The 20,762-nt window shown below is 38.5% G+C and overlaps 1 protein-coding gene across 2 annotated transcripts in view; it reads left to right on the top strand.

Moving 5' to 3' along the window:
* Ac78C (adenylyl cyclase 78C) overlaps positions 1–20,762 on the top strand; it is a 36,669-nt gene continuing 15,907 nt past the window's right edge. For both annotated transcript variants that reach the window (XM_032434674.2, XM_032434673.2), the window contains exons 1-2: positions 1–145; positions 14,703–15,035. In XM_032434674.2, the coding sequence (XP_032290565.1) occupies positions 14,998–15,035 (38 nt within the window). In that variant the 5' untranslated portion in view covers positions 1–145; positions 14,703–14,997. The remainder of the gene's footprint in view (positions 146–14,702; positions 15,036–20,762) is intronic.

Here is a 20,762-nt window from a genome sequence, read left to right as displayed (position 1 = left end):
TGTACACAAACAAATATAAAATTATAATCGAATGTTTTTATTAAAAATATAACAATATTGATAGTACTATATAATAATGTAAATCAATTATGAATATCCGTTTGAATTTGAAGTAGAAACTCGCTTGACATACTATGGATTAAATGTAAGTATTTTAGATATAAATTGAAGTTGGTTATTTTAAGAACTCGCCCATTTTGCTAGCAAGCAGCAAAGTTTGAATAACCTAAAAACCATAAAAAGTAAACAATTTTTAACACTGACTTGTAGATAAATTTATGTGTCAAAACTGTTACGATAAAAAACATCAAATCAAAATCAAATAAAACAAACTTTTCGGCCAGCCAGAGCAAAAATCGAATAAAATCAAGCATGACCTATTACTGTCACGTCCGGTGCGAGCTAGGGAAGAGCAAACAACTTTCGGGTCACGTTTGACATTTGGCCAGACGAAATGGATGATAACCAAACTCGGAACTCGGTGGTGGATCCACATCCGTAGACACGCTGGCTAGAGCTACATACTTGCAAGGAACCACAGCAACCACACGTTACAAGCTCGCAGCAATTAATTAAAAAGTTTTAACGCGCCCAAATCAAATCAACAATTTTCGCAGGTATTTTAGCGTCAAATTGAGGCGCCTTCTCGTCCATCGAGCTCGAGCTCGAGTTTGGGATTGAGATATGATTGGCTTATTGAGTGGTAAACAGTTTCCTGCTGGATCGATGGATGGGCTCGAAGGAAAATCAATGCGCATTACTGCAGCCTCGTTGCGCCCCAAAACCAGCGAACAACCCGGCAACTCGACAGTAACGAAAATAAATTCAATTTTTAAATACAATGCGCCGCGGGGGCTGCCGTTGCGAATGTCGTCTGGCTTAGATTCAGCGCTTGTCCAGCTCTTGACCCCAAATCCAAAAATAGTCCCTTCTCCTGCCCAAGCGCCCATTCCTTGACTATTTTTAAGCTGCGCTAAAAATCTGTTGCGTAAAACTTCCAAAATATTTGTGGAATGCAGCTGAACTTGTTTTATGTTTTAAAATATTTGTTGACAAACAGCATTTTATAGCTGAAATGTACCATTTTATTTTTCATATTGGTCAATTCGTGTTAATATAATGAGATAATTATCAATTTACGATGAGTCGGCCTTTGTCAGACAATTTTTGCTAATGATTTCTAATGCTTGCGACGTGACACCCATTTTGTATAGCCTTGAATGCACAGAAGGAGATTTCTCCATGCATATTACATATATATATATATATATACATATACATATATATATTCTTGATAAGTATCAAAAGCCGAGTCGATATCTTAAAGCTACTCATCCCCGAGTTGGCCTAATGGGATCTTGTAACTTTGGAATTTGATATCACAAATAGCTCTTGTGATAATAATGTCTAAGAACTGCTTCTTTTTCAACATTTGATAATCATATTTACTATAATATAGCTCATATGCGAACAATCTGTCGAAGTAGAGCTCTATATATAGCTGCATGTGTCTTCGACAGTTTTTTGTTTCTTTTTGTTGTTTTTGGTAACTGGCTTGTTAAGAAACCTTTTCCATCAGCCGCTGCGCGAAAACCGAAAGAAAGAATCAACAAAAAAACTAAACACAAAAAAAGAAAAAAAACAAAAGCCAAGTCTGCCTTTCAGCGGCAGTCAGGACACGCCTTTGGCTAATTGTGTACGTGCATGTATGTCAAAGAATGTGTGCATGTACATGTGCTTGTGTGTGTGTGTTTGTGTGTGTGTGTGTGTTTGGCTGTGTGTCATAATCAAATGAATGCCCAGCAATAATTTAACACGCAAGTCCTGTTGCGACTAATGGCTATGACTAGTAATCGGGCCTAAAAGAGAGAAAGAAAAAAACTGCGACTACTGCAGTTGTTAATTACCCGTTTGGCGCATTATGTGGGGCCACAGGCATGTTGCCGCATAAACTGGGACACCTTCAAGATTAGCCAAGCCGACAGCGAGCCCTTGAACGCGGTCGCCAAAAGCAGCTAGTGGCAAAAGTGTACGAAATAGGAAGAGAGAGGTCCATAATGAGTCAGACATGATTAAATGGTAGATTCATGATTCATTCATAATGAAAACGTATTTCGGTCTGAAGCAAGAAACTAGCTAATGCGACAGGAAGCAAGTATGAGTGCCGTACTGGAGAGTGCCCGACTAGGAGCTACCCAGTGTTGAGTTGTCGATACTATTTCTTCTTTGAGCTAATGCGTGGCATCCAAATGAGAAAGCAAGGCGTCAGTTTGTGTGTGGAGCAGGTGAGTGTAGATGTGCCAAGAGGCCAATGCTTATCAAATTTAATGTCTTCTTTTATTATCTCTGCAATATGCTAAAAGGTCCTTTAATCCATATATATCTATATATATATCTACATAATTTACAGCTGGTTAGGAATATAGATATATATATTTATACTTTGTGGTCTCGCAAATGCCAACTTCTGCCCTGAACATACATTTGCATACAACTAATATGCCCTCTGTGCTAAGCATTTCTTATGTGCACAGAGTATGAAAAGTCTCACTTAAACCCGGCTGGCTGGAAAGTTGTTTTGGGCGTCATATTGTTGATTGCTGCCAATTGACAGCTGGTTTATGAAATAATTAAAAAAAAAAAAAAAAGTATAACTGTTTTAAGTCAATTTTCAACAGATGAGCTTCGAAACCATTTACGGGCTCGTGGAAAAGCCAAGTCTAAAAAGTTATTAAGATCAAGCAACAAACAGAGATCTTAAAAGAAATATTAAATATTTGTGAATTAATCAAAAAGCATTGAATATTGTCATTTCTCTTTGGATGCCTTCTAATTGGCAGTTGCCTTAATTAAATATCACTAACTATGCCTTTGATTATTTCAAAAGTTTGACAAACTAAGTAAGTGCAGCCCAAGTGAAATCAGAATCAGAAAAAAACAAATTCTTTTAACAAGCAGCTCGGAACGCTGGCATCAGAATGTGTATAAGAAATACAAGTATTCATCTGGCAGATGACAGGCACACGACAAAACTGTCTGACACTAGTCAACGACCATAGGCAAATTATCCATAACTCATGACAGGGTCACAATCACATTTTCCAGCAGCCATGACATTGAGAAACCTGTCTTGTTAAATGGCTGAGGGTAACCATATTCAGCAACTATATAAGTCCGTGTCCGAGGGCATAAATACATAAATACCGAGAGGTATAGAGCAAGCTGCTGTTGTTCCCATGACTGAATCAATAAGACGCTAGCCGAAGGCCAGGGAAATGGACTGAAATGGACTTGGCTGCAGGCCAATGCGAAGGTTGCTCTGGCAACGGCAACCAGCTGAGCACACAAAAAACCTGTTGATTAAATGCCTGAATGTGAAAACCACAAATCAAACTGCATCGTCGAAATGCTGAAAGACAAATACGTTGACAATTTTAATAGCTACCGGGCAGCAGTACATAAGTATTTCAACATGCCGCATAAATTAATGGAATTATTTACGCACCAATCACACGCAATTTAATTCAATTCAAGAGCAATTCGAACATTAAACATTTCGCAATTGAAGCACAAAGCATTGAAATACGACTCCATACACACAATCAACTGACTGTTGGCACTGACAGACGGGGCAGACATCCCAGGCTGTTGCCTTCCGTGTATCATGTGGCGTCTACTTATGGGCCACGTGTCGCTAAGCAGCTCAGCCCAGCCAGAGCAGCAACAGGAACAGGAACTCGAACGAGGATGCCCTGCAAGTGATACGATTATAAACAATGTTGTTAGCTATGAGTTTGCCATGTTTATTAATTTACTGTCATGTTGGGAGATCACATTTAGCTCTCGGCCGTTGTAAATTACATTGCGAATGGAACAAGCAAGAGGCGTTGCTGGCCAACAGCCAGTTGGCCGACTAACCACAATTATGTCCAAAGTCAAGTGCGCTCCCCTGGCATTAATAAACGCGACATTCTCTCAGCCAGTCTTCATTTTCTTTTTTGCCAGTAAACGCTGCTGGCTCAGTAGTTTGTGTGCCAATTGTTGTTGGTGCTGCTGCTGTTGCCTTTGTTATTTATTCTTTTTGGCTTGATAGCCTAGTTTTAGGCACACAAAACTTGTAGCTCTAGTTGCGGCAATTTCCTCTGCGCTTGTTGGCGTCATTTTAATACCCTTTCTACAACAACTAAACTCCGTTTGTTTAATATGAATCACGATTGTATATCACAACTCGCTGCATTTGATTTCAAATATAATCAAGTGCTTTAAGACATTTAAGACTGTTAAATCAATTTATAAAACTTTTGGCCCAAATGTGATATTAAATCTTGTCGAATTTCATTGTAGATTTTATGAATATGCTTTAAGGCATTCAATAAGAACATTTCCTGTGAAAACATATCTTTTGCATTTATAAATCTTTAAAGCAACATTCCATCTCTTTCGTATGCGGCTCACAATTTAACAAGCCAACGTTTTAATTTTCGATACGCAAGAAATTGAATACCTCTGCAGGCATATCCAATTTAGTATACGAAATGGAAAACTAATTCAACTGAATTTCAATAAAGTTAAATACATTTGCCCAAGGCAACGCATGCTGAGAAGAGTTCACTTAAATTTATGGAAAATTAATCCAGAACTCAATACTGTTAAAGAGAGACTAATTAAATGATAGAGCTAAACTCTATCCAAGTAAAGTCGCACATCTTCAAGTTTTAGGCAAAAATAAAGTGCAGCTTGCAATTTTCTTTTGGTACCAAGGTGTACACAGTTTTCCGGCACGTACAGGGTACTAAATTATTCGCCCATTTTGGTTCTTGTTTATTTATGTCTGTCAAATTGCTGTCAAGGCTGCGCCGCTGCAGTCGAAACAAAACAAAACAAAACAAAACAAGCCGGAGAGAATCCGCACTAAAAACTATTGTGGCCTGAACTTTCGTGGGCTTTGCGAGGTTTTTGGCAATCAAAAATTTGTTGCCTTTGTGCTGTTTGGGCCACGTCCATGTGGCGCATCAAATGCAGTCAGCCGACTAAATAAATTAGTTGGCTTTAGCGAAAATTCCCAAATCACTTAAGCCGGCCCACATATTTGGTAGGAAATGCACAAAATATTAAATATAAGTACTTATTATGGCCCAGAATATGTGCCAAATTGGGCTTTGCTAATAGCTAAATGAAAAAAATGTATGTATAGATACCTGGTCATGACTGAACTAATGCTTAGATTACCCGAGTGCAGTGCTTATTATTGCTTATGGCTGTCCATTTTAAGGCAACAAACTACCAATTTGTAGGGTAATAAAAATCAGCGAATCGCTCAGGTATGTGTGGCACAAGCTCTAAGAACTACACGTATATATACGTATAAACTTTTAGTGATATAAGAAATTTTGCGACTATTTAAACATTAGATACCTTACCTTATATTATCGTTAGCAATATACATATTTACATTTGCTTTTGCTTTATTGTATTTTGTTTATCTCGGGCAACTGTTTTAATAGCCAAGCGACAGCAACAACAACAACAACAACAACAACAATTTCATTCATATGCGCGGCATTAAAATTTCAATTTTCAAAATGTATAAAAGAAAAATGCCCCCAACCAAAACAAAAGCAACAAGAAAATGCTGTCCGAAAAGTGGTTAACGTTTCTAAACCAGCCAAAGGTAGGGCAGGGGAATGGAGGGCATAGTCAATGGGGCGTTGCCAAGAATTTGTTGTCTATTTGCTAGCTGATAAAAATTCACTTCATACACTTTGTCTGTCTGTTTATTTGCCGCAGCGTAAAGCATTTTATGTAAGGTGCCCAAGGGAGGAGCTGCTGGAGCTGAAATCGCCAAAGCCCCAGACAATGGCGTCCTGTAAAACCAGACAAGAAATATGCAATTGTCAATGCAATAGCAAATGTGTGGGGAAAGTCTAGTTAAGTAACTGATGAAATTGATATATGAAACATAGATGCTAAGAGGGGGCATTGCGTGTTCTGACTGATTGACGATTATGTTATGTTTATATGTAATTACATAAACAAGAAAAAACAGCTATCTTCGAATGCTGACAGAGTAAACTCTTTTAAAATATCTGCCTTGAATAACATACCAAATTTTCGCTTATATCTGCGGGACAATTTTTAAGTACCATGTTTGGATAAGATGTCAAAGATAGCTAAGTATAAGTAAAATAACATCTTTTTGACCGATCTTTGGATATATATAACAGCTACATCCGAACAACTCAGACATAGTTGCTAACTGCAATTAAAAGAAGAACAAATAGGCATGGCTATAATAACGTAGCTGTTGACACTGATCAGGAATATATATATGTTTATATACCTTATACATCTCTCTCTATTACAACATACAACTAATGTATCTTCATCTTATGATTTTCTCAGTCTGTAAGCATTCTCTTTTGGAGAGCTGCACGCTTCGCTAACTTTATAAAAGCCAAAAGCGCAAATCCTTTGGTGTTGCTCACTTTGTAAGTTTGTTTGTCGCATTTGTTTGCTCGACTCTTGTAACAGTTGTAAACGCACGTCCACACACACACACACACAAACACACACATAGAGAAGCACACGCAAAGTGCATGTGCAAACACGGCCAGAAGTCAACTGTCAACTATCCCAAGTACAAGCACTGCCGAGTAGTTATAGTTGTCTGTTGTTGTTGTTATGTACCCCCTTGCCCCGCGCCATGCCAGTGGAAGAATTGTTTGCTTGTTCGTTTGCTGTTTGTTTATTTGGTTCTTCTTCTGTCGCTCCCTACCGCCCTCGCCGACCGCTTCCGTGCTGGGGCTGTCTGTTAACAGTTCTGCAATGGCTTTTTGATAAAACACCGATAAAAGTCGCATTAAAATATCTTGAATGAAAAAAGGGGCAACAACTGCCGCGTTACCTCTAGGCGGCCAAAACAAACACAAGTTAAGGCCTCATAATTGAAAAATTAATTATACACGCAGCGCCCATCTTAATTTATTAATTTGCTGCGTATTTACACTGCCCAAAAAGAGAGCCGAGAAATATAAAACTGATAAGCCGCCGCTCGAAATAAAGAAATTTCATTCCAAAGAGCAAGAGCAGAATTAAACAACAACAAAAAGCACAATACATGTGTATTTTTTGTCATTATGCATACAACAACAAGTGGGCAACAATTAAAATAAATATATTATTTCGTAATAAAATACAATAAATCATTTACAGATCCGTCAAACAAACTTTGCTGATTATCGGGCAATAGATACTATAAAAAAAATTTCATTGTACGCAAGGAATAAGTACGAATATCAATGGGAATTTAAGTTCAAGTTATAATAATTTAAATATTCAATTAAATAAAATATCAACTTGCCAAAGTTTGCAGGAATCAGGTCTAAATGCATAACAGAAGGGGCGAAAGTTTCTGTTACCGTTTGCATAGGCAAATAATGTTAGGCGAGAGCATTAACATAGCTTCATTTACATATGCACTTATGTTTAGCCTTCAAGTTTAACAGAACCTTGTTAGGAGAGCAGAAGGAGACTGCCCAAATTTAAGCAATTGTTTTTGACAACTAAGAAAATTTAACAGCGCGTTAAATAGATTGCATATTTTTAAAATTAGAATAAAACATAATTTTGCGTCCTCACTCAGCAATCCATGTCGTTAAATAAGCACATGAATAATTAAACGATAGACTGAACACCAGCATGATATTAGGAAGGCGGCAAGATGACGCTGCAAATGGATGATGGCTGGATTTTCACATCTTTTATTTTTGGGGAAGGGTTTTATTATTTTCGTTTTATTTCTAATACCCTGTATAATAGATTTATGAAAATCTAAGTAACAGCTCGTTGACCCTTCGAAATCCCTCATCAAGACTTTTACTTATTTTTGCTACTGCTTTAAAGATACAATCATTTACATTATTGTGAATCGACTGAACTAAATAGAAGTGTATAATGAACTGAATATCATCATCATAAGCGCGGGCAGTTTTAATTAATTTTATGCCGAAATCTAGAAAAGACGAATAGTGAGCGATGAGTTAGGTATGGGCCCCCGCTCGGAAAACGCGCAACCAAACCCCATTTAATTCTCTTATTTAATCATAAATTAAAGCGCTTCGGCGTCACTCAACGTCAACGCAACTTAACATCACAATTATTTTTCAAAGCGGATAAACAAGCAACACCCACAAACAATTTTCCAATTCCAGCCACCCCAAACTGTACAAAAGTAAATTTCTTGATGCTATCTAGGAGTATTTGGTCTACTGCAATGTTTCGCTGCAGCAAGATATTTGTAAATTGAAATATACTTCAAGCGAAACACTGCTATAGTTTTTACCAAGCCTTCTTCTTCTCAAGTTATATCCAAAACATTATTTGCAGCCACTTCACAGCCTACTTCAAAGATCCCATATAGACTAGATGCAGCTATATTTACAGTTTAATAGTCAGCGATCCAATAACTGAGGAGTTCACTTTGTGAGCAGAGTATTGTTCAGTTGGTTGGAGCCGTTTGCTAGTTTATCAATGCGAAATTGATTAATTTGTTATAGTTTTTGCATTTGTATTTGGTTCGCCTCGTCCTGGGGCACAGCTAAAAGCAACTAAGAATGCACAAGTTGAGGCAATGCGACTAGGCAATACCCCGTAATTAGTTTCTCATAGGCGCGGCACACATTCAAAAATGTACTCAAAATGTATTTCTGAATATGCCCAATTTAATGGATCCCATTTTCTCTGAGCTCGAGACTTTCATGAAGAGAGTCGGACATGAGCTGATCAAGAACTTGTACACTTTGTAGGGCATTGCCGCTTCCTGAACTTCTTTACGCATTTTTAATGGCTGCGGAATATAAAAGGATTTAATTAAAAAAAAAAAAGCCTTGCAGCGCCATTTTGTTTTGGATTATGGCATTGCGCTTTATATAAATATATATATTTATGTATGCACAATATGACCTGCCAAAGCATAACAAGGCTTTGTCATCTTGATGTTTTTTTATGACTCTGTGGAAATGACGCTCAATATGCCATCGGCTCTTTTCTTTAATGTCTGTCATTATTTAAATTGGTTTGCACTTTTAAGTGTGGCTTGCTTGAAAATAATCCTAAATTTTATACATTCCCCAAGCGCAGCTGGTGGAAAATTGTATTTGCCTTTTTCATTTAACTCGTTTATGCAGTTTTCTTGCTCAACGCCTCAGAGAAAACAAATAAAAGCACTTAGCTTAAATTTATGTTGATATAAACCAAAACAAAATGGATAAAGCAGTCATTTTGTAATCGTTTAACTTAATATTGAAATAAAGCCACAAAAATGCGGCCAACTTCGGTACGCCAGGGAATACAACTTCTTACAAAACATGGTACACAAATTTGATTAAAAAAAAAACTTAATTTTTCTCCGATTATTAGCCGATTGGATGACACAATGATACAGCTGTCCAAGCTTTGTCTCAAGTGTGCTAAAAATGTCCTGAAAAAAGGGAAAAACTAGAAAGAACGATAGTTTTAAGCCTTTTCATTGTAAATGTTTATTTCAGATGTTCTTGGTTGCAAGTTCAACTCCACAAGTCTTAAAGACTTAATGAAATGTAAAGAACGGCTAGTTTTGAGTTTCCCATATGCGGGAAATGGGTGGAAAAGTGTCTTAAAGCCTAACATTTTAAGCGGATAGGTGCATTTAATGCACCAGCTACCGTAAAGCCTCATTAAAAATGACAAAGCATTCTGATAGTTCATTAAATTTATGCGCGCCGCAGCAAACCGCATCCATTTGCCTAATGCAAAACGTAGGCCAACTAATGCAGTTATTATAACAGCAACAATAACAACATTTCCTCGAATTTCAGCGTGCCGCATAATGAAAATGAGTAAATTACATGATTAGGCGTCACTCGGTTAGATCGCCACGCAAAACAAATTGCCACCTGCAATGATGGGCTCCAAAAACAAACTCGCAAAGCGTTTGTTTACTGTCAAAAATGAGAAATTTTACATTTTGCGCTATTGAAAAACAAATTCAATTAAAATGCCACGCTGACAGATTTATTAAAATTGAAAATGCATTAAATAATAAATGTGTTATGTGTGGTTGTGCGTGTGTGTGTGTGTGTGCGTGTGTGTGTGTGTGTGCGTGTGTGTGTGTGTTGCGCAAGCATGCATAATAATATTCCATAATTAAAGCAAATTAAAACTGACAGCTAGCCAATTTTCTGGCAATAAATCAAAATAAGCAAAATTAATAGCCTAAAAGTATGCTTCGATTTTTACACAGTCGCCCCCAATTTAAATTGAGCTTAAAGAAGCTAAACTAACAATGCTTATAAACTATCGGAAAACATAGATATTGCACAATATGTATGCCATGTAGTCTGAGAACAGATGCAAATATCAAAAATTAATTTATCTCATGGAGTAAGAAATGCATCCCATCAAAACAAGCCCGATCTGTCCTTTTTCCCCAATTTTTTCAACTTTTTCAAAGTATACTGAGTTCACTTTTAAACAGATCAATTAAATTAAGTGAGCTTAAAAAGAGTGTAAAGAAAGTTTGAAATTTGTTCTTTCGTCCTTTTCAGGACCTGCACCCGTAACCTGGGCGGTCCCTTTAATAAGCCATAGTCCAGCTCTTGTCAAAAGGCATCGAGCTCAATTAAAGCAAAGTTCAAAATCTTGGCACCAACAAGAGTTAATTACCTGCTGACAGTTGGGACAGTCTCAACTTATTTTTAAAAAGCGCATAATTACCCAGCAACACCAGCAACAACAACAACAACAACAACAACAACGACAACATAAACCTGGTCCAGCTACTTAACACGAGAAAGCTGCTCCAGTTGCTGCTCCGCGCAATTATTTGATATGTGCTTCGTGTTGGCCGCCCACAAAGGCCAGGCCAAGTTGAACAGGAGCTGCAGCTGCAGGAGATTCATGCAACTCGAATTGCACGCTTCGTTCGGTTTAAATGGCCGCCTCTGTTTGTGTCTGGGTCCTGGCTCGCTTTGGCCGCCTCGCGCTTTTCGCGCTGCTTGGCTACATAAATCGCAGGTTTAATGTGGAAGCCTGGCAAAAAGGAAGCACAATCAGAAACAAGAACAGCAGCAATGTGGAGAGCAGGTATATACCCTGAATCTAGCAGGCCGCAGGGGGCATTCCGATCCCATAAAGTATATCTATATATAAATTTACAATCAGCTGAGTCTATCTAGCCAGACCATCGGCCAGTCATTGAAATTTCAAATAGGTATTGAACTGGCCTTTCACTTTCGGATACTATGCACGTGCTCTTTGTGTTTTGGATCCCATGCTAAAACTGTGAAAATTTCATTAAGATCGGATAATAAATACCGATTATTTTGAAGGTTTATGTGCTTGCTAAGTCCTTGGCATTCAGAGCATCTCCTAGTCGGGCACTCCCGTTTAGTGTATCATTAGTTGTTTTTGCTCGTCTTGTCCCGTCCCCGTCTGGCCGCCTGTTACGGTTCCTTTGTGCATGTTGACCGTGTCCTAGCCAAGAGTAGTTAGCGCGCCTTTGTCTGTTCCTGGCATCGTCGACATGAATCAAAAACTTAATTATTTTCAGCCGCACGATGGCAAAATGTTTTGCGCAAACAAACAATTCAGCAACCCAGCAACAGCAACAAACGGCAACAACTATAACAAAAAGAACAACAACAACAACAACATAAATCGCCAGCGAACATTTTGACGCAGCTCGCAAAATTTTACAACTCTTACGCAGCGCTACAAAACAGCAAGAAGCGTATTTACAGTCAATTTGTAAGAGCCACCCTGATTCCTACTCAAACGCATTATATGCGAATTTCTGTGTGGAATTGCGTATGTGCGTGTGTGTGTGTGTGTGTGTGTGTGTGCGTGCTAAGGGAAAAAGGGTTATTCCGACTGAGCTACGTGATCCTCGTGTCATAAATTCCTTTTAAGTTTTATACAACAGAACATATAAACGCAACACGCAGTGCGAATGTGTTTTGGATTTCAAGGCAGGCTGAGGCAGTTACCGAGGGAATGCCTTGCATTACCTATTAGGGCTGCAGAAGCATTAAAGTGTCCTGTGTTTCGATATATTGGTTAAGCCAGAGACTTGAGATGTTTGTAGTCCGATGCGATGTGAATGTTTCCGATTCTATATATGGGCATATACCAAATCTTTTATAAACAACTTCTTTATAAATTGTGGCAGACTGAGGATATAATACTCAAAATCTAGCATAAACTAAATTTTAAGCTGGCCGAAGATTATTGTTGTTTATAACATTCGACAATCGCAAGGTAAGTACAAAAACTAAGGGGAAAGAGAGCTATATATATATGGCTCTCTGCAAGTCGATATATTGTAATCTCTTAAAAATCGTATAATTAAACTCTTACATATTTATTCCCGCTCTCGCTCAGCAATATTCATGACCGATTCTTTAAGAGTTCTGTTGCTTAATCTGGAAATATGTGCAGCTGAGCGGCCTTGCTGCAGCTCATTAGTTCTAGTTTTTTCCAACCGTTTGTTTGATTTTCGCTCATTTGTATTCAATTACGGGAATCGTGTTCTTAAAATAACAAAACCTTATAAATATAAACCAGTTTTATATTAAGCCGATAAACAATTCGAAGCAAGAAATGAAAAGTGTGAATCACTTGCGCAAAGTTTTGCCCTGATAAGAAATTATTTATAAATGTTTGCTCAAAAGTGCGTGCAACCAAATTAGATTTAATTTAAATAAAAACATTTATTTGCCTAATAGAGGGCCACTCTTTATCTCTATTTGCATTACTGAACTATTGAGAAAATAACCAATATATTGATTGATTAGAGTATTACGCAGTCGATTGCACCCGATTGCAGCATTCCTATTTGTTTGGAGCATAACATTTGAGACCTTGCGTTTTGTAGCTTGAGACGTTCAATAAACATAATGCTTTCTGCAACATTTGCCAGCCATAACTCCCGGCTGGCATAGCATGGCGCGGGAAAAATGCCAGCCAGGATGTGGCTCAGAGCCAGTCAGTCCGGGCACTCATAAACTTGTTACATTGTCAACCTGCTCGACGCGAAATGCGTGAAGGAAATTGCATGCGGCAACCGGACCCGTCCGCCCCGTGGCGACACTTTACGCCTGGCACGCTGGAAACGCAACAGGATGCAGATAAATCATTGGCGTGCCTTTAAAAATGCCTTTACGACTGCTAAGTGAGCGTCCTTTAAAATCTTTGCCGGCTGGGCTAATAGAGAGCCCCGTCAGAAATGCGATTACGCGTAAGTGCATCCTGTTTAAACGCCTTAAATTGAGTTTTATGACTTAATAATGCGACAAGGCGCAATACACGACCCTGCAATTACTCGTAAATGTCGCTGCTAAAAGCAGTCAATGCAAAATGCAGTCGACAAATGTTGCCCGGCTGCAGCCCAGCCAGAGCCAGGCTGTGGCAGCCACAAACAGCATCGCCAAGTGGCCACCAAGTTGCACGCACTGATTGAATTTGAGCTGATGTCGATGTCGCTTGGCTGCCGGCGCCTCCGCCGGGCGGGAAATGTTGCCGCAGGGAATCCGACAACAACGGCTGGTGGTTGCTCTCCGCAAAATAAGGGATCCCAACAAGCAGACGATGCGGTTGCAAAACGTTTGACATTTGAGTGTTTGCTATGCACAACCAACCCACACACACACACACACACACACACACACACACGCACACGCACACACACACATGCACCCTGAGCCGACGGTTGCGTGTTTAATGTGCACCTGAATCATTTCCACATATTTTAGTTGTATGTAAATAAAGCCAAGTTTGAAAGCGACTGTGCAATACTCTTAGTACACCAAGTCCAAAAGAATTTAAACTAATGTTGCATAGGTGACTCTGAAACTGCAAAAGCATGGCAATGACTCTCAAACTGTGACATTTTGATCTATAAATCAAGGCTTGGAACTGTGAGAGAGGTATTTTAAGTCTAACTTCAAAATTGCATCGAAAATTGCCTCAAACAGCAATATACCCTATTTTAGCTAGTGTACAGAGTGTCAAGGGATTATTTAAACAGATTAAAGATATTAAGATTTCGATAGGTTTTTTGTCTCTTATGTTGAGAGTCCAGTTCTATTGAAAAGTCGTATACTTTCGAATGTACGTGATTTCCAATTGTGTTTCGTATTCGTTTTTTTTTCCAACTTCTCTTTTTAATACTGCCCAAAAGTGCATTTAGTATTCGATGTGGAGTGTAAATTTATTCGTCTTGCCTGCCACTTCTTGCACATGCTTTGGCGCTTGTTGTCGTTGATATACGAGAATTGCTTTGTAGAGTAATTGTTTTTGTTGTTTTTCAGTTGTTTTGTTGTTGCTCCATGGTTGTTACTGCTGTTGCACACTGAGCGGTTGTGCGCCTTGTTGCTGCCGACGTGTAGTGGCAGACAGCACTCGGCCCGGTTGCCACTTGAAATCTGTCAACTGCAACTATTTATTAAATTATATACTGGCATTGTTAAATGTGAATGACTCGGCCAAATGGCGGGAATGGGACAGACTGTGCAAGTGTTGGGCGTTCTCAGTGCTTCCGCTTCAAAGTCCTTCGGTTGACAGGTTTTTTTTTGTGAAATTTAAGTATTTCTAGACTTTATTTGACAGCCTAGGCTCTTTTTGAAGTATTATGAAATATATGCGATTTCCTGTTAATTTGCTTACAGCTCAGCAAATCTCTGCAGGCCACGTCCAAGCCATGTAATAGACAACCTCATCTGCCACCGCCCGACGACGGCTCTGTGCGGCATTAGGCAAATTGACAACAGCTTAAAACGATTTTCAGCACCTTAAAGCCCGGCAAATATTGTCAAACTCGAGGACTCTCAACTGCTGCCAGCTGTCAGTAACTGGCACACAGCACAACAAAAAAGAAACCCACACTTGACAAGGAGTATAAGCCCACAAAAAAACAGTGGCAAGAACAGAGGCCGGAGGCAGAGCGCCAAACAGTACAAAACGATGAATGTCGAGCAGGAAGAGGAACGTATTTGCCTTAGGTGAGTGTGTATCCCTCTATGTGTGTGTGTGTGTGTGTGTGCGTAGATGTTTTAAACGTGTGGCAATAATTTACCAATTTCACTAGGCTTGGCTTTGATTTTGATTAAATTGAATCTGCGGTCAATAAATATACAAATTGTAAGTGGACTTAGTTTGCATCAAAGTAAGATAGGTAGATAAATTGATTAAATTGCATACAGGCTTTTAAGCACATTATTTTAATGCACATCTTTTGGCAAAGGTATCCAGTAATATATAGATAAATCAATGCGAGTAAGGTAATAATTATTTTTATATAATTATTTAATAAGCACATGCATTTAACATGCTGTTAGCGCCCTTAACAGAGCTACATAACGTGTACACAACAGAGCAAATACAGTCTGTTAAACCTCAACATAGATTATTAACAGCCTAGCCTTTGTAGCTAGGCTCTGTGAGATATGATATATAAATTCTGTAAATACTTAAGTTAATAGACAAACATATTTATTGCAATTATTGAATATTCTTTTTAGAGCTCTTGTAAACAATATTTCACTGAATGACTAAAACAAAAATGAACGCTTTAGCTTAATGTATTTAGGCGTTATTTGTGGCATATGGCCAGACACAGGGCACGATAAATAAGTGTCCATTACACGCACACATAATGCGAGATCAACAAACTGCACTTGCTGTCATTTTGTAGTCGTTCTGCCAAGAAATTAAATATGATAGAGAGCCGCAATGTTGTGCTCTCTTATTAACATTAATCAATTAGATGCTGGCGACAGCAACAAGCCCGTAGACAAAGCAAAAATATTGTCGCAATGGCCATGTGAAAGGCTCACAATTCCAACAAAAGTGGCGACAGCGGCAACAGCAATAACAACTAAAGCAACAGCAACAACAAAGCGTTGCTATACAATGTCAATCTCATATTTCAATTATGTTTTATAAATGGCAGCAGACAGACTGGCGGTGCTCTTTTTCTATGTTTGTTGTTGTTTATTGCCGAGCTCTGCACTCAATGCTTGTATTAAAGGTGCTCGGGAAATGGGCATAAAATTTAAAAACGAAAAAAAAAAGTAAAAACGTTGCTAGCTGAAATTTCAGTCAATTATAAGTTATATATTTTTTTTCTTGCGATTGCCGCAATTGTTGTTATTCGCAAATAAAAGTATGCAGCACAACATGCCACAAATATGCTTGCGTGCAAAGTTGCGCATACGCCGCATTGTCTCGCCCTATGTAATAACTTAACCTTTGCCCCGCCCACAATTAGTGCAGTTACTAGCAGCCTGATCGAGTTATAAAATTTTAATTGCATAATAACACACTGACACAAAGGACCCTGACAGACTAGATGAGTACAGCAAATATTATAGTTGAAAATTGTGTCAGAATAGTTGAAGGCTCTTAAAGTGCAGGAAATATGCCCTGTTGGTATACGCTTGCTTGCTGCAAAAGTACCAAATTGAATTAGATAAAGAAAAGATTGCTAAGGTATTCTACTCAGGCTTAAGCAACTGCAGTTATCTAGAATTGAACTTACCAGATTTCATACAACTGCGTCTCGATATGTCAACCCCAAAGAGCAGATGTGACCGCCAACAGACGATGGCAGACAACAGCTCAAAATGTCTATTTAATTTTATGCAAATTTCTTTTACTATGCAAATTCCGCGAAGTAAACAACACGCTGCAAAGCAACATGCAGGGCAAATACAAAGAGCTTAATGTATTTGCCGATGATTGACTTTGCTATATCCTAGAATAACTTTCATTATTGTCAACAACAAAAAGTAAAGCAAATGTACAAGGATTTGCAAATGCAGATATTCAAATGGGTGCAAGATAATTCCGCTTAAAAAGTCTCATAAGGCTGAACTGGTTCTTGGGCGGAATAAGCAGTGTACTTTTATTTACTTAAATCTTGCTCTCGACTAACGAAAGCAAACCACACATTTTATGCAATAATTACACTATAAACAGGGTATATTAGTGCCCCAACAAGGACTAACATGCAGCTACAACTACGGGATGGGGTAAATTTGTTTGCCTGCGTCACGTTTCTGTTTATAAAAATGAATTTTGGCGCAGGCAAAACTTGGTGCAAATAGGCGAACAAAATGACAGGTTACATTAGCTTAAGTCAAATGATATTGGTAACTTTTAATGGCACAAAACTTTGTGTCAACTTGTTATTCAGCAGCTGCATTCCCAAGGACTTGCTGCAAACGAGTTACGACTAATTAGCCAGGCAGTGAATATAAAGACGGCATCGTTTAAGCTCCCTTTCTCTAGCTATTCAAATAATCAGTAGCCAATGAAAAGGAGTATGAAGGATATAATGGAAAATAAAGCATCTCTGACCACATACATATTCGTCGCTCAGCCGAGTCAATCCAGCTGTGTCTTTCTAGACTTCGAGTACCGAGCTAGAGCTGCCAGTGTTAAAGAAATCGATTGGAGCTGGGCTGTTCGTGGTATCTGCCAGTCGGGCACTCCCGATTAGGGCACCCTTACTTGTGTTGGTCTCGTATTGCAAATGTCAAAAGTAAATTGAGTTTTTCTTCTGTTATTGCTCGATTGTAATATCAAGATTTGTGGGCAATTTATCAATTTTAATGGCTTTCGAATGGCTGGCCAAATGCCTACTGCATACTCTGCTTTGCGCTGGCAAAGTGTCCACTTATACGGCTTATTGCCTTTTTTTCTGTTTAGCATCAAAAATGTTTGAGGCAGGCCAAAGCAACATTCTGCACCACTTCAGTATTCACTGAAATCAGCAAACGGCGACCAAAATAAATAGCTTTGATTTTACCGAATTTCTGCTTAGAAAAGGACATCAAAGCGCTTGATGACGGCTTGTGGGCAACTTCAGCTCGTCTTATGCATAATAATGCGTAGCCAAACCGAAAAAGGACCCAACCACATTGCTTCCTTGTCGTCCAAATACGTTCCGTACAAAACTCTAGACTTACTCAGAACGCTTTCCCAAACATTTCGTTTGCTGGCCTAAAAATTAAATTTAGTTACTCTTATTAGTTTATTATTAAATTTAGCATCGAAACCCTTCAAACTTTAGGTGGCAAAAAAAAAATTATCTGCCATTAAAAAAGTGTGCGAATTGTGATAGAAAGGGTTAACCGGAACGCCTGCAATTGTCCCTTCTTTTTTGCGCTACATTTCTATGCCGCTGAGTAATTTTTCTATTTTCTGCTTTGTTGCGCCCTTTCAAATGCACACCCATGTTGACCAACGTCCAACATTAACCCAAATCCAAAAGATATACACACACTCCAAGCCCACACACACCCCCCTCTCACCCACACACACACACACACACACACACACACACACACACACACACACACTTGCAATAAGACTGACCACTTTAGAGGGTATTACTTCCAGTTCTCTAGCCGAGTCAATGGCACTATTTAAGACGCCAGTTGGCTGTCTCTTTCACCATTTTATTGTTTCTGCGGCCGACCTTTAGCTAAATGAATCAGCCAGAGACAGGAAATTTCTTTTTGGAGAATTTGCCACCTGCTGCGTTTCCTGTGGCATGCGGAACACATTAGGGCTTGTGCCGGAAATTAATAACATCGACTCATCAACTTATTTACCTCAAGTAACTAAATTGATTGCTTAGCAAAATGGTCAATGAATACGTGAAATGCTGCTGATAATTATAAATAAGGATAAAAGTTGTAGGACAGCATTTTTATATAAGTTAGTAGACAAATTCAGAAATCGAAAATAATTAAAGTGCTGCTAAAATAATGCATATATATTGATTATAAGACTCGTTAAATACCCTTTTAATATAATTTTGAATTTGTTCTATTTTTTTTATTATTCATTTTCGATAATATTTTATATTAATATATACTAAATGATATTTTTATATGTTTTAATTAATTCGAATTAACACGAGTATTCGGACAAATAGAAATTAAGTTAATAAAGTTCAAGCAGTTCTTTAAAGTTCAAAGCAGAACAGAGCATTAGTTTACATTCTAACAAAGTATATTAAAATATAATATATATTATAGTACTCTATGATGTAAAAGATTCTCCCATCTGCCGCTTACACAATTTCGAACCTACATCATAGGAACAAGCTTTATTCTTGTCTGTGGAAAACACAAAGTTTCTGCTTGATGTCAGCTGAATCATTTAAACGCAGCATTTATACAATTAATACTTTTGGCATTATGTCTAATACTCTTGAATATGTGAACCTTGCTGTAGCCGTTGAATGACCCTTAATTCATCTCTGTCTCAGTCTCTTCCGTTGCTTGGCATCTTGGGCTAATTATCTTTAAATATTTGCTACACACATTCAACCTAATACAAGTCCAATTCAATGGCTAACCACCACACTCCTCCCTGCTCCATATTTGTTGTCGACACATTCCTCAAAATGGCACCAAGCCCACCGCAGGCTTAAACGCTTAATAAATAAAATAAGCAGCTTGCCAGACATTGTTGCCACATCGATTGGCTTGGCCTTGCCTTAATTGTTGTTAATGTTGTTGTTGTTGCTGTTGTTGTTGCTGTTGTTGTTGTTGCTGTTGTTTTGGTCTTGCTGGGCATAATGCACAATTGAGGGGAGAACGCTTCGCCGCGGGACCAAGCATAAATATGTCAAGTGTTAATTGCTGCCACTTAACGAAGAGCACAAACTCAAATACAACAACAACATTGCGAGACACACACAGAAGCCGATTTATGTATAAGCCAGAGATGAGAGCGGCGTGTAAACAAGACTTTAATCTACTTATAAGTAGCTAAGACTAAGGCAGCTGCTGCGTTTGCCTCTCAAAAGTTCGCTAGCCGCAGCAAAAATTATAAAAAAAGGAACCAAACAGACAGCACATAGAAATCACACACACACGCACACATACAGCTCACACACTGTTAAACATTTTTTACACAGCCAATAATACGCTTTAACAAGTTGCTTATGGCCATAAATTCAACAAGCCAACAGAAGCTCATAAAAAGGACTTACCCCCTTTAGACCTGGCCTACTCATGGCTGGCGACTTTGCAGCCAACCTCCCAACATGCCTTGACATTTCATATCATATCACACACACATACACTACAGCAACACAAGCAGCTGACGTGAAACAAGAATATCCTGCGCAACAAACAAAAAAAAACTAAACTGCACCCAGGCGAAAGGCGCTAACATATTTCACGGGCATTAGCAAGCAGCTGTGCTGGACAATGGGCGGTGTGGGAGGGGATTGGTAGGGGGTGCACAATGAGCTCTGAATAATGTTCTTATCGAACACATTTATCGACAAGCCCGCCCATTTCCCATTTTAAATGTCTTACCAATGTACATAGATTGGCTCGGGGCTGATACTCTGCGGACCACTTCCTTTGACTACCTTTCGTGTTGTGACAGGTGACATGGTCTATCATGGTAATAATGTTGATGATATCTATGTGATAAGTGGACATGTTAAATGAAAGAAATGAAATGATATGGACAAGATTAGAAACTCATCAAAGTTCTATGTTAGTGGAAAGTAATGCCAGAAGAAAGTCAAATTGCTTGACTCATATTTTCGAAATTCTTTAAAGCAAATATTAATTAAAATAACTACAGAGAATAAAAGTCGAATTTGTTACAGAACACTTTTCAACAATAGCTAAATTACTGTTATTAGAACTTATTACGCAGAACAACAGTTAAAACTTTCATATTTCTTCCTATTT

The sequence above is a fragment of the Drosophila virilis genome, chromosome 3 (genome assembly GCF_030788295.1).
Source record: "Drosophila virilis strain 15010-1051.87 chromosome 3, Dvir_AGI_RSII-ME, whole genome shotgun sequence".
Lineage (NCBI taxonomy): Eukaryota > Metazoa > Arthropoda > Insecta > Diptera > Drosophilidae > Drosophila > Drosophila virilis.
Note: the sequence above shows the minus strand (reverse complement) of the source record. Positions and strands in the feature narration are given on the sequence as shown.